General features: G+C 58.5%; 2 protein-coding genes across 5 annotated transcripts in view; both read left to right on the plus strand.

Moving 5' to 3' along the window:
* DGKZ (diacylglycerol kinase zeta) overlaps nt 1-3,994 on the plus strand; it is a 45,388-nt gene extending 41,394 nt beyond the window's left edge. For all 4 annotated transcript variants that reach the window (XM_082058181.1, XM_082058179.1, XM_082058180.1 and 1 more), the window contains one exon: nt 1,568-3,994. In XM_082058181.1, the coding sequence (XP_081914307.1) occupies nt 1,568-1,684 (117 nt within the window). In that variant the 3' untranslated portion in view covers nt 1,685-3,994. The remainder of the gene's footprint in view (nt 1-1,567) is intronic.
* Nucleotides 3,995-8,131: 4,137 nt separating this feature from the next.
* MDK (midkine) lies at nt 8,132-13,503 on the plus strand. Its single transcript, XM_082058057.1, has 5 exons — nt 8,132-8,295; nt 11,734-11,817; nt 11,897-12,058; nt 12,167-12,328; nt 12,774-13,503. Exons 2-5 carry the CDS (start codon nt 11,739-11,741, stop codon nt 12,797-12,799), a joined length of 429 nt encoding a protein of 142 aa, XP_081914183.1. The 5' UTR covers nt 8,132-8,295; nt 11,734-11,738; the 3' UTR covers nt 12,800-13,503.
* The last annotated feature ends 299 nt before the right edge of the window (nt 13,504-13,802 follow it).

Consider the following 13,802-nt stretch of genomic DNA (forward strand, 5'->3'; position numbering starts at 1 on the left):
ATGGTCCTGGCCAAGGCTTGTGCCTCGCACAGCGCCCAGAGCGGGGCTGGCCTGGCTGGAGACTCAGCTGCCAGAGGCAAGGGGGCACAGCCCCTCTCTGCCCCCAGCCCCTCATCTGCCTGAAGGAGAGGAGCAGCCCCCAGCCTGCCAGCACAAAAGGGAGCCCTGCTCAGGCATGATGGCTGCTCTGGGGAGCCGGGCTTGCATGTCCCTGTGCAAACACATGTCCGGGTTTGTAACTGCCTGGGGACACCTCTGTGCCACTGCACTGACCTCACCTGGGCTCCAGGTCACAGCTGGCCTGCATGGGCAGGATCCAGCCTGCTGTCAGACCTGTATCACGAGTTCGGAGCAGGCTGGTCCCACACCACGCAGCAGTGAGGGAGGCTGAGCCTTATCGGCTGGCGTGCCGAGGCACAGCCGGGCAGGGGGCCCTGGCAGCTCCGGTTTCAGGCTGTGGGCAAGCAGCCTTGCAGCGAGGCTTCTGCAGGGGGACGGGAAAGAAACTCAATTCCTCCTGTTGTTTTCCCCCCCTGTGTTTAAATGAGCCCTTGCACTGAGGGGCTCTGGAGAGGAGGCCCCGACGGAAAGCCGGCACCAAGAGTGGTCTCAGTCCCTCTGCCTGCGTGCATGCACGGGGATGCATGCGGGACGGTGGGGCATGCCCAGTCTTGGGCTGCGTGTGCGAAAGGGGGTTTCTTGGGGGTGTTGCACCTCTCCACACCCATGCAGGGGTGGGCTTTTGTCCACAGCCACATCCAGGCCCGGCAGAGGCTCTGCATGTCTGACCATTGTTCCTGCTGCAGAAATATGGCTGTGGGTCACCCTGGAGGCCCCGGCACCCTGCCACAGCCGCCCGTGTCCCGCTGTGCACTAGGGGACCAGCTGGGCAGGCCGGGCATCCCTCTGGGGCTGGTTTTCAATGGCAGCTGCAGAGCGCCAGGTTTCTGCGGTCTTTCTCAGCAGCATGGCAGAGCCTGGGCGCTTGGCGAAGAGAAGCGAGGAGCAGAGAGGAGGGGGGAACAGAGCGAGGAGATGGAGCTGGGAGCTGTTAACAGATTTGCTTTTTATGGAGTGCGGGAGTTCATTAGTGGACACAGTCCAGATGGCTGCAATAAGCTGGTGAAATGTGATCCTCCTCCGGGAGCAGGAGCACTAGCCAGGCTGCTGAGAGGGAAGGGGGGTTGGTATTCCCGGGCATTCCCCAGACATTCCTCACCCTCTCTTGCCTGCCTCTGCAGCACTGGGGAAGAGCAGGTCACAGGGACCAACCTTTGTCTCTTCCCGGATGGCTGGTGATGGTCAGGGATGGTCTCTGTCCTGGACCAATGGCACTTCAGGGGACAGGTTCCAGCCCCGCAGCAAAACTGGGCTACTCAGAAGCATGCTTTTGCTCTGTGGCCAGCACCTAGGCATTTGGCTACTGCCTGCCTTGGGGCTTGGCTGCAGGCTCTGTTGGACCCAGCTGCAGCCACCCTTTTGGTGGGGGAACGGGGGCACCTTTGGGTGCCAAGGCAGCATTCAGGCAGTGCTCAGTGCTCTGACATCTTTTGCCTCCTCTGTGCAGGGAGACACCCCCAAGCACCGTGCTGAGAAAGCCAATGACCCCGACTTAGCTGCCTACCTCGAGAACCGACAGCACTACCAGATGATCCAGCGGGAGGACCAAGAGACAGCTGTGTAGTGCTCGGCGTGCCTTAGCCCAAGCCAGCTCAGGCAGGAGGAGAAGAGAATGATGGCAACGGGCAGAGCTGTGAGTCTGGCCCAGCCCTCCCTAGATGTCAGCCTGGTCCCTGGAGGAGATAGAGACAGCAGAGCTCTGCCTCAGTCTGGTCTACGTCTCTGTTTATGAGGACAGTGGATATTTAGGACTTAAAGCCTGGCTCTTTGTGTGTTTCCCCTTTTGCCCCTCATCTACCATGTTCCCTGCCCTGGATGGGCTCCATCCTTCAGCTCCATTGGGGCAGACCAGGCTGAAGCCCCCGGTCACCTGTGTGCACTGGAGTGATGCCAGTACCCCCTCTGCAGGCTCCTAACTATGATCCTTGTGGGATATCGTTGCTCACCACCTCTCCCTGCTAGCAGTGACCCTCTTTTAGATGCCTGGCTAGGTTTGTGTCCTGTTCCTCCTCTGCTGTCTGGCACAGCCGTGGGAGGCACAGGTTGTGCAGGCAGACAGCAGAGGCCATAAGCCTCAGACTTTGTCCCAAGGGAAGCACTAGGACTTACTGCCCCTGCCTCCTCCTCCCTCCTGTTGGTTTACGGCTGCCCCAGGTCTCTCTCTTGCCCTGCCAGGGCCTTCTGCAGTGGGAGGGACGTCCCTGGCACACCCAGCCTTCTCTCAGAACATGGGACTGGCGCAGCTGGAAGCAGGACAGCTGCTGCCCTCCCAGTTGCTTTTAGCACTCAGCCAGTCAGGGATGGCATGAAGGCAGGCCACCGAGCCCTCCCACCACCCTTCCCTCTGCAGGGCCAGGACTGGGTAGGGGAGCCTGCACACCTGGGCATGTCTTCGTCAGCCTGCTGCAGCACGTAGCCATGGTGGAGAGCTGTGCTTGGCCTGGGCAGGGGCTGTACTGGAGCCTGTCATATGTTTTCCAAATGCTGACTTGGATCTGGCTTCCCTCCCTGCTTCAGCTCTGCCCCCCGGTGCTAGATGTTGCACTGGGCTGGAGGGGCAGTGCTGGGGTCAGTGCTGCTCTCAGGGATTCCCCTCATGCCCCCCAACCTGTCAACATGCATCCTGTGAGTCCAGCTCCTGCCATCCCCATGAGGGGATGCAGGGCTTTGCAGAAAAAACCTGGGAGCTCACCCAGCGCAGACACAAGTTCCCTGGGTAGGCCACCAGTTCATTCTCTCCAGTTTTAGCAGAAAGAGGGATTTGGATCCATAGGAAGCATCAGGGCTCCCAGCCCCAAGTCACACCTGCAATGACATGGCATTTCACCTACCACCTGCCAGGGGGCACGAGACCATGACTCATCTCCCATGGATTCTGTGGGTGCTGAGCATCCACAGACGCATCAAGCCAGCCCTTCAGCAACTGTTTTGCAGCACTGACAGTCTCTGGGACCAGGAGGTGCCAGCAGAGGAGGAGGCTCTGGGCCTTGCAGACCTGCTCAGCACCTTTGAGTAGGCAGCGGTTGCGAAGCAGGTTGCTGCTCACAGCTTGGGCCCCAGGAGAGGATGCTGCTGCCGTGTGGGATCTGTACGGTCCAACCTGCCATCACACCCAGCTGTGCCTGTTGGGTAGTGCTGGGTGGCACTGTTTGGATCTCTCCTAATACCAATACCAAAAAATGGATATGAGGATGACTCAGGGAACCAGAATACCCTTCAGGCTTTTTGACCAGGGGGTAGAGTTCCCTGGGATGAAGGATGCTGTGTTGGGGAGCAGAGGCACAGGGCAATGCAGAATGCCAGGACCCAGTGGCAGTGTTAGTCATCAATAACAATAGCATCCTGGCACATTCAGAGCTGGGGTGCTCCAGCAGTGCCTGGAGTTCCCATTGGCACTGTTCACTGGCCACCAACAAAAAAGGCACTGTCAGCTTCTCAAAGGTGCAAACCACTGCCCCCCAGCTAGGATGTCTAGCCTGGCCTGGAGGCATTTACAGCCCCAGCTTCCCCCCTTCTTCCCCATTTTTATCTTCCCATATAGTTCTTGTACAGGTAGTTGAGAGACACACTGTCCCTCTCCCCACCTGGTCCCTCCGTGCACGCATGAGCTGAGTTGCTGTGCAATTCCAAGCCCGGCTTGTATTTTGGCGGAGGGGAAGTTGGTCGCCCTGCCCATGGAGGGCAGGGGTTCTGTGCAATACCTGAGTCTGTGTTTCCTAGACGCTGTCGTAGGACTGTATTTTTGTAACTCTGTGAGGGTGTTGGCTCCAGCAGGCCGAGGGCCTGGCATGAGCCTGTGTTCCCATTGCTTTTTGACTTGGACCGTTTGGATGTTGTTGTTTCTTGCCATTGAAATAAAGAAATGGATGTTTTAGTTCCTGTCTCCAGCTGCATTCATAAGAATATGGTGGGCACTGCACAAGTGCCACCCCTCAAGGTTGTACCCCAAGGCTTCTGACCCTGTCCTAACTTGGAGATGCTCTGGGGAGTTCTCTGCTGGGCCAGGTCCTTGCCCACTTCCCTGTACAGCATCCCTCTGGGACAGCTGCTGGATACAGTGACTTTATTCTGAGGGACCTTCTTCCTGACTCTGTGGCATACATCAATATTTGGTGTAACATGGAACCAGGGAGAAACCGCACTGCTGTCCCAAGGGATCCAGAAGAGCTCAGAAGTGTGTACCAGGAGCGGGCAGCCTGCTGTTCCCACCCTGCTCTTGTTCCCCTCTGGGGCAGGAGGCGGCAACTCCAGCGTGTCAGTCCTGCCATGCGCTTTGCAGCCACACGGCTTTCAATGGGTATGACAGCAGCATCCAGCCTCCAGATTTCAAAACATTTCTGTCGGCCCTTCTTGTGGTGATCTGTCCCCAGCCATGCTGCTCTGTGTGGGATGAGCCTGCTCAGGGGCTTTTCTTGTTCATTCCCAGCTCCAGAGGGGAGCGTTGGGGTCCTGCTTCCTGTGCTGCAGCATCAAGGGCTGGGATTATCTCCGTCTGTTGGGAAGACTGCTCTCTGATTACAAAAGCAGGGGATTAGGGACGCTTCTGCTTCCAGCCCTGGACTTGTAAGGATGACCGTGGCCAATGCCATTTCCCCTGCAGAGTTTGCTTTGCAAAAAGGAGATAATATAGAGTATTGCATCTGGGCAGGAACAACCCCAAGTTCCAGTATAAGTTGGGGAATGATCCATTAGAGAGCAGTGTAGGGGAGAGGGACCTGGGGATCCTGGTGGACAGCAGGATGACCGTGAGCCAGCACTGTGCCTTTGTGGCCAAGAGGGCCAATGGCATCCTGGGGTGTATTAGAAGGGGGGTGGTTAGTAGGTCCAGAGAGGTTCTCCTCCCCCTCTACTCTGCCCTGGTGAGATCATACCTGGAATATTGTGTCCAGTTCTGGGCCCCTCAGTTCAAGAAGGACAGGGAACTGCTGGAGAGAGTCCAGCGCAGGGCAACAAAGATGATTAAGGGAGTGGAGCGTCTCCCTTATGAGGAAAGACTGAGGGAGCTGGGTCTCTTTAGCTTGGAGGAGACTGAGAGGTCACCTTATTAATGTTTATAAATATACAAAGGGTGAGTGTCACGAGGATGGAGCCAGGCTCTTCTTGGTGACAAACAATGGTAGGACAAGGGTTAATGGGTTTAAACTGGAACATAAGAAGTTCCACTTAAACTTGAGGAGAAACTTCTTCTCAGTGAGGGTAACAGAACACTGGAACAGGCTGCCCAGGGAGGTTGTGGAGTCTCCTACTCCGGAGACATTCAAAACCCGCCTGGACACATTCCTGTGTAACCTCATCTAGGTGTTCCTGCTCTGGCAGGGGGATTGGACTAGATGATCTTTCGAGGTCCCTTCCAATCCCTAGCTTTCTATGATTCTATGATTGCTCCAGCTGATGGCGTGCTGGTGAGGGAGCTGATGATGGGGAGCTTAAACTCGGATTCCTGAGGGCAGCTTGGCAGTCTGCCTGTCACTCCTGCCACCCCCTCTCTGCCCAGAGAAGCAGCCTTCTTCCTCGGCTGTGTTGTCCCTTCCACCCCCCCGCCTCCCTTTCATCGCATTCAGTCTTTCAGCTCCTGCCCAGAGTTAACAGTGGGGGTCTGTAGTGGGTGTAAGGCACACCAAATTGTCCTGGCCTCCCTGGGCCGCTGCCCAGGGACCAGGCAGACGTGTGACGGGGAGGAGGGGGCCCACTCCAATGCCCAGACCCCAGTGCACTGGCGCTAGGCCCATGTCTCAGTGGAGAGCACCGTCAGTAACCATGGCAATGAGAGCTTTCCAGCTGCCCTGGTGTCAAATTTATGGTGGAGGAGAGAAGCGTTCCCCAAATGCAATTGCTGTGATGAGGGGCACTCTACCTTTAGGAGAAAGCCCTGCCCTTCTCTCTGAAGGGCCTCAGCATCCCCTGTTTCTCCCTTGTAGATGGATGTTGGAGGTCCAGAGGTCAGTCTGGCCTCCCATGGGATGGAAACACATCTGGGGGTGTATACTTGGGAGGCATGCATGCAGGCTGGGGAAGGACATGCCCTAGCTAAGCAGAGCTGGGGTGACAGCGGTTGGCCACATTAATGATTACCTGCCACACACCCTCTTCTGCAAGTATGAACAAGGAAAATGTCTCGTCTGTCATCTCCCCTCCCCATGCACAGCTGTGTCCCTGCACTGGCACCACTGTGCTGTGCATTAACAGTGCCCCAAGGACCAGGCTTCAGCTGGAGATGGAAAATGCGGAGCTGACATGCCATGAATTATCTTGTGACATTTTTAGATGTAAAAAGCTCAAGTTAAGCAATTGCAGTGAAACGCACCTGGGCTGGTCACACTCCCTTCTCTTCCCTCCCTCCCTTGGTATGAGGCCCCTTTCTGCAAACACAGTCTCCTGTTGCTTGTTTGAGCTGGGGAAGGAGCCATTCCCCCCCCTGCATCCCTCAGAAGGGGCCCGAAGGGCCCAAGCACAGGCACTGCTGGGAGTGATGTGCACCAGTGCATCTCTGCTCTCCCACATGCCCAGCACCTGTCACCAGGTCCCAGGCCAAGGAGGCAAGGGGGGAAATAGGAATGGCTGGAAACAGAGGAAAGAGTGAAAATTTGCACAGGGTTTGCCATCCCTTGGGCTGCTCTGCCCTGGAACCCCAGACAGTTGAAGAAAAGCAGCAGGGCTTGTTCCATACACAGCTCTTTCACAGCTCCACCAGGCCCTGGTTTGCTCATCACAGCCTCATAACTCAGACTTGCAAAACTGATGCCACTGAACCCCAGCCCAAAGTAGCCCACTTAGGCCCTTGCTCTTCTTTTTGACTGTGAAGTTTGTCTCTGCAGCTTTCTTCACCTTTGGTTTAAAGGGCCAGCAATGCAGGGCTGGGGGGACTATCAGCTTTGCTACCTGTCCAGCTGTCAGGACCCATTTCTGCACCCTGTGCTCAAAGGTACAGCCTGGCACATCCAGACTCCTCACCACCCAGAGCAGCACCCATTGCTGTGTGTGCAGCCCACATACCTTTGCAGATGTTCAGCAAACTGCTGGCAGGGCGTGAGTTAAATGCGAGAATCTCTCGGAAAGTGATTCCTGGTTGTGAAGCAGCTCATAAAATCCAACCTCCAATAACCCCACCTGTGGCGGCCCTGCACTTGGCAGCCTTTTTCCAGGGTAAGGGGTGGAAAAATGGCTCTGTTCCCCACCACAGCCCCATTCTTTTGGCATGACACTTGCCTTTCTGGCTGGTAACTCCAGAAGAGAGTTGGCTTTGTCTCTGCCTCTCCTCACCTCCTGAGAAAAGGGGGTAGATGAGGGGAAAGGGAGCAGTCAGTCTTGGAAGGTCCTTTAGTCTCCAGCCAGCAGTCTGATTTCATATTGCTGGTTGGTCCAAGGAGAAGGGCTGCAGTCTGAGCTGGGGACAGGCAGGTCTCAAGGGATGCAGCAGGGGAGAGGCCTGGGTCAGCATGAAAGTGATGTGCTTCTTTAGGTACCCCCTCCCCATACCCTTCCACGAGGCACAGAGCAAGAAGGGAAAGATAAGAAGGGCAGAGACCATGAGAAGTCGATCCACCAATGTCAGTGGCCTTGATAGAGAAGGAGGCACCCATGGAGCTGGTGGAGACACGGGGTGGGTTGTCTTCACTCCGTCTAGCCCCAGGGGTGCCCCAGAGGCCATCTTCCAGTGGGTGTCAGGGCAGTGGGCTCCAGAGGAGCCCCATCCCTGCCTGATTGTGCAGCTCGCACCCTTTCAGCTACTCTGGGATGCTGTGGCGTGCACTCAGCTGAACCCCCACGGCTTCGTAGTACCACGCTGCAGGGCCCAAAGGAAGGTGAGACGCCGTGGCCGGGGCAGGGGACACATGGGGACGTGCCCCACGGGTGTCTGACTCCCCGTGCCGGGCAGCCCCGCACCCTCCCCGCCTGCGCAGGGCCCGGTGCCGGCCCAGCGCCCCCCCTCCCCGCCCGCTCGGGGGGGCCAGCCTGCCCCCCGGGGCCGCCCCTCCGCCGGCCGGCCGGCCTGCCTTTGTGCCTGGCCGGGGGGCAGAGGAGGAGCTTGCGAAAAGTTTTGGGCTAAAAACCCACCTTTTGCTGCCAGCCGAGCCCGACGTCAGGGGCCGCTGTGCGCTGCGCGGGGGCTCCGCACGCGGCCGCTACACAAAGGCAGCAGCTCCGCAGCGCTCCGCACCGCGCACCGCACCGCAGGTGAGTGGGGCCCCCCGGTGCTCGGGGCCCGACCGCTCCCCCAAGCCCCCGCGGACGACCGCGCCGCCCGCCCGACGCCACGGGGATGGGCGCCTCCGGCAAGGCGAGTGGCGACCTCCAGCTCCCTTCCGTGGGGATCTACGCTGAGGGCTTCCCGGCGGAAAAAGGGGCTTTGCCGGGGTGGGGGACACGGCCCTGGCTGGGGAGGAGCCGTAGGAAGGGCGATTGGGGCCGGGGTCCCGGCGGGCTCGCCTGCGAGGAACCAAGAAAGCTCTTGGAGGGCTGAAGGTGCAGGAGGAGGGGGTTTCGGAGGAAGGCAGGGCGCCGGGAGAGCAGGCAGGGGTTGAGGCAGTGGCCCGGGATCCTAGCACCCCCCCGCGCCTTGGTGGACACCCCACACCGGGTCGGAGAGGGCTCAGGCGGTGGGAGATACCCCGGCAGGATCCCGCGGAACTGCTTCGGAGAGCGGCCCGGCCACCGCCAGCCTCTCCAGGGGCCAGAGGGGAGGGCGGCCGGGGGGGAAGGGGCTGTACCGGGGGTCACGGCACAGCATCTGCTCTGGAGAGGGAGCAGAGGGTAGAAGCGTTGGAGGGCGCTGCCTGCTCCCCTCTCTGCCTCGCAGTGCATAGGCAGAACGCAGATAAAAGCCTTTCCCCTTTTAGCACCTTTTCCTCGCTTTGCTCCCATCCAGTATCTCCAGCAGAGCCCTCCTGGTCCTGGTAACACCTTGGCTAATGGGGAAAATCTCAGCCCCCTCTTCTGGCCGCAGGGAAATTCCCGCTGGTGGGGTGCTGGGCGCCCCAAGCCGTGGGATCCCCAAGTGCTGGGCTCCCAGCCCGGAGGCTGGGGAACAGCTCAGCCGACGGAGGGAGGGCGGTGGTCCTGTGCCCACCTCTGCAGGAGCCAACTGCAACTTGAGCCGAGAGGTCCTGCTGCTGGAAGAGGGGCTGTGAGGGGGCTGACAGCCTGGCAGCCACCCCACTCCCCAGGAGAGCATTGGGGTGGCGGAGAGAGGATAGGAACTGGTGTGGCACTTGCTAGGAGAAGCACTCGCTGATCGCATTGCCTGTCCCTGAGGGGTTCAGAGAGGGGTCCATCGCCTTGGTGGGTATTTGGGCGTTGCTTCAGCATCACCTGATGATTTTTTATAGAGCTGATCCTGGGTTACTTAAACCCAGAGCAGCTAGAGAAGGGAGAGGAAGGGAAAATGGGGACTGCCATGGTGTGGCCGGGCTCCAGGCTGCCCCACTTGTGCAGCCCATTTGTGGGAGAGACCAAGACCTTGTGAGAGCCAGTGGGGATCTGAGCAGGAGAGGAGCCAGGGTCCTGCAGGGGTGTGGGAGGAGCTGGGCTGTGTGAACACGCCGGAAGGCACTGACAGCCTGACTGAGGCCAGCTCTTGTTTGACTGGTGGATGGGGGGACAAAGAAAGGGTCAGATTGTTTGGAAAACGAGTTGGAAAACTGCACTCCCTTTCCCTTACGAATGTTTTAGGATGAGGTTCCTGCAGACCTTGTGTGGGGGTCATGATGTGCTGGGCAGAAGTTGGGAGTGGATCCAGGAGTCCCTGGGGCTACAGCTGTGCTGCCTCTTGCAGCCCCCTCTCCCATCCCTGTGCACAGGTGGGCAGAGCCCCACGGTACCCATGCCATGGGGAGTGAGGGTGAGGCAGGGGTGAGCACAGCAGTGGGAGGCTGTCTGTCTGGGCGCTCAAACACCACGTCTCCAAGAGCTGAGCTGGAAGGTGCTGGGCTGGGAGGTGGGTTCAGGAGCACAGGGAAACTCTGCAGCAAAGGATGGATGAAGTTTACAGAGCACCCAAAATCAGGAGAAAGCTGTGAATATTCCAGATGCCAAGTGCTGTCCCAGACCAGCTGTTTCAGAAAGTGGGGCAGGAGTGCCAGCAACTCATCTCAGTCCTAACCTTGCCAATCTCTAATCCACCCATCTGGACTGAGACCTTGTCCCCTTGTGAGAACGGGGCTGAGCTATGTCTTGCTCAGTAGGCTGGCTCCTAGCTGGGCTGGGCAAGGGGGCAGGCAGCTCTCACCCCCTCGCCTGCGCCTTCAGCCAGCCGGGCTGTGTAATTCCTTCTGACAGTTCAATACAGAGCGAAGCCGGCAGCTTCGCAGCAATGGATGCATGAAAGGTGAGTGCACTGGAGCCTGAATAATGCAGGGAGCTGCTCTCTCCAGCATGCTGCCTGGGGAGCCTGGGGGCAGGGAGCAAATGCTGACCCTGGGCTCTTCCCTGCATTGCTTTCCCCTGGGACATGCTGTGCATCCTGACCTCTCTGACCCAGTCCTGATCTCTCCGACCCAGTCCTGCCAAGCCCATCATGGAGCCAGGGCAGGTGCAATGTATTTGCTGGCTGGCTGGCTGCTGCCCCACAGATATAGGTGTCATCCTAAAGAGCAGGGCACTGGGGGACTGGGGAAGGGGCCACCAGACTTGAGACACCAGCTCTGCACAGGTGCATTCCTGCTGGGAGCGGGAGCTGGGACCCCAGTGTTGGCTGCAGAATTCCACAGAGGCTTATGGTGGCAGACAGAGGGAAACCATCCAAGGCGTCTGTGGCGGGGTAGGCAGGGCCCCAGGAGCTGCACCCTTGTGTGCATGCACCGTCATCGCTGACCTGCTCCCAGGCACATGCATGCAGCCCCTACTCTGCATGCACCAGTGCTGTTGTGGTGGCTGCAGCACCAGCAGTGGATGCAGCGCTCCTGTGCCATCTCTCCAATGAGCTCCTACACTGTGGGGACTTTGTTTTTGGTGTTTAATTCACTGGTTTAGCTCTCAGACCCCTCATGGCAGCAGGTTTGGTTTTGCTGGACTTTTTTCTTCCCTCCCTGGATTCCTCTGAAGTTGGAAAAAAGTACCATAGAAGCTGTACTCCCCTGGCTCTGGGGCTCGTTGGTGTGTGGCAGCTGACTGCTGGATAAAGGAACCAGAGAGAAGTACAGGGGGGTAGGGGCTGGGGAGCAAGACCCCCTACTGCCAGCATGCAGCTGGGAGCTGCTTTGCTTTTGTGCGGGCAGGAGCAGCACAGACCCTGGTGCAGCCTGGTGCTGGGTACACCCGATTACAGGGCCTTCCCCGGCTGCTTCAGGGGGTGTGGGGATCCCTGCAGAGAGCATCATCCGCATGCAGGGCAGTGAGGGGCTGCACGGATGGGAATGAGCTCCCAGCCCAACAGCTCCCTGGCCAGACACAGTTGCTGAGATGCAGTTAACCTTCCTGTCGCAATTAATACACACGATCTGATGGGTGGCAACAAGCAGGGCATGGAGGTGCACGCACACACACAGGTGCCTGTGTGCAATGGAGGCAGCTGCCATCTCACGTCTAGGCAGGCTGCCCCCAGCCCACTGTGCCCCCTCCTCGCTGCCGCATCATGCCCTGACCCCTCACCCACCTCACCCTCTTCCTCCTCCCCAGGCAGGATGCAGGTCCAGGGCCTCCTCCTCCTCCTGGCGCTGATCCTGCTGGCTGCCACCGCCGAGGCTGGCAAGAACAAGAAAGGTGAGAGTGGGGCCGGTGAGCAGCCCGGGGTGTGCTCCTGTGTTCCTGAAATGAGTACCTGCTCCCCCTTCCCTTGCAGAAAAGGTGAAGAAGGATGGCTCTGAGTGTGAGGACTGGCGCTGGGGACCCTGTGTCCCCAACAGCAAGGACTGTGGCCTGGGTTACCGTGAGGGAACTTGCAAAGACGAGAGTAAGAAGCTCAAGTGCAAGATCCCCTGCAACTGGAAGAAGAAGTTTGGAGGTGGGTGCATGGTGGTAGAGTGACTGGGGAGCACCCTGGGCTGGGTGGCTGGGGCTGGTGGCCACACTGGGTCCTGCCTGGCTCTGACGCCAATCCCCTCTTTTGCAGCTGACTGCAAGTACAAATTTGAGAGCTGGGGGGGGTGTAGTGCTCAGACAGGTGTGAAGACTCGCTCTGGCATCCTGAAGAAAGCCCTGTACAATGCCCAGTGCGAGGAGATCGTCTATGTGACCAAGCCCTGCTCTTCCAAGATCAAGTCGAAGTCCAAAGGTCAATCCTTACCACTTCTGTCCCCAGAAGGGTCCTGCTGGGACCATGGGCAGGAGCTCTCCAGGGGTAGTTTGGCCCCTTGGGGTTGGGCTTTGCTGGGGATGTGTGGGATCACCTAGGATGCTTTTCCCTCCGTGTTAGCGCATGCAACAGCCCTGAAGTCCAAGCTGCTAGCTGGGCAGGATGCAAGTGCTGCTAGGAAAAACCCTGGTCCCCTCCTCAAGTCACTGCCAGCTTTGGTGGGATGGTGGTTTCCCCCTCTCCCCAGTGGGGCTGGTGCAAAGCATGGCTTTGCATGGTGGGAGGAGGTTGCTTGCAGGGATGCGGCCCCTGTGCCCTGCCAAGCTGGCTGTGCTGGCCACATTCCTGCCACTGCAGCACCTGGGGGATTGGGCTACTGCCGGTGGACACACTAACTCTTATCTCCTGTGCTTCTTCAATACAGCAAAGAAGGGCAAGGGGAAGGACTAGAGTGGGAAGCCAGCATCCTCGTCAGCCTCTTGACACAGTGCCTATGGGGCTGGAAGCCTGCTGCAGTCAGCCCATGCTCCAGTCTTCCTCCTTCTCTCCTTCTTCCTTTCCATGACCTTCTCTTTCACTGAGATGCCTTGTTTTAATTGCTAGTGTTGTAGAGAGCAAACCCACCCACCCTGCAGGAGGGGCTGCAGCCCTCCCCGCTGCCCCTGCCAGTGCATCCCGCTCGCCTCCTCTTGGCTGCTGTTGGGATTTGCTGGGATGTGCCTGGAGAGCTAGGATGGGAACACAGGTTTTTCCACCCTCTAGCACAAATGAGTTGCCTTTGGCACATCCTTTGGCAAGCCCAGGAGCCTCCCCACTCCTCTGCTGGGTACCAGTGCCAGAGGGAAGGGCCGGCTGTTGAACGCTTGAGTAGCCCCATCACTTGTGGCCCTTACCCATGTGACGACTGCTTTCAGCTTGAGGGCCTTCTCCCAGCCTCCCTTCGGTCAGGGCAGGAGTTTCCTGCAGCAGCTGGGGGAAACAAACCACCATGCCCAGGGACCACCATATCCCCTCTCCTCCATCGCTTCAAATGGCGTGTTGATGCTGGGGCTGCAGCCCCTCTGCCTTCGATGCACCGACACCGGTGCTGGGTGGGAGCTCTCCCCTCTTTTGGAAAATGGGGTTTGTTTTCTTTTCCAATAAAAATCTTTTTTAAAAAAATAGTCTGAACCCACCTCTTACCTCCACAAGGTGCTGGTGTGCTGGAAACCCCAACAAACCCCAGCTTTGCCAGCTCCAGCAGGGCCAGCAGTGAAGTCACCCTGTGGCTGGCACCAGCAGCCACACACGGTCCTGGAGAAGGCGCATGGGTCAGACCTCACAGCCTCTTAGCAGCACTTTGAGATGACCCCCTTGCTCTCAGAAGTGGGGATGGGGCTGCCACCCACATGCTGCAGGATGTCTCCAGAGGGTGAAACTGGGAAGGAGTGATGGGGTGATGACTCATTGACTC

This window comes from Streptopelia decaocto (genome assembly GCF_964273445.1).
Source record: "Streptopelia decaocto genome assembly, chromosome: 7".
NCBI lineage: Eukaryota > Metazoa > Chordata > Aves > Columbiformes > Columbidae > Streptopelia > Streptopelia decaocto.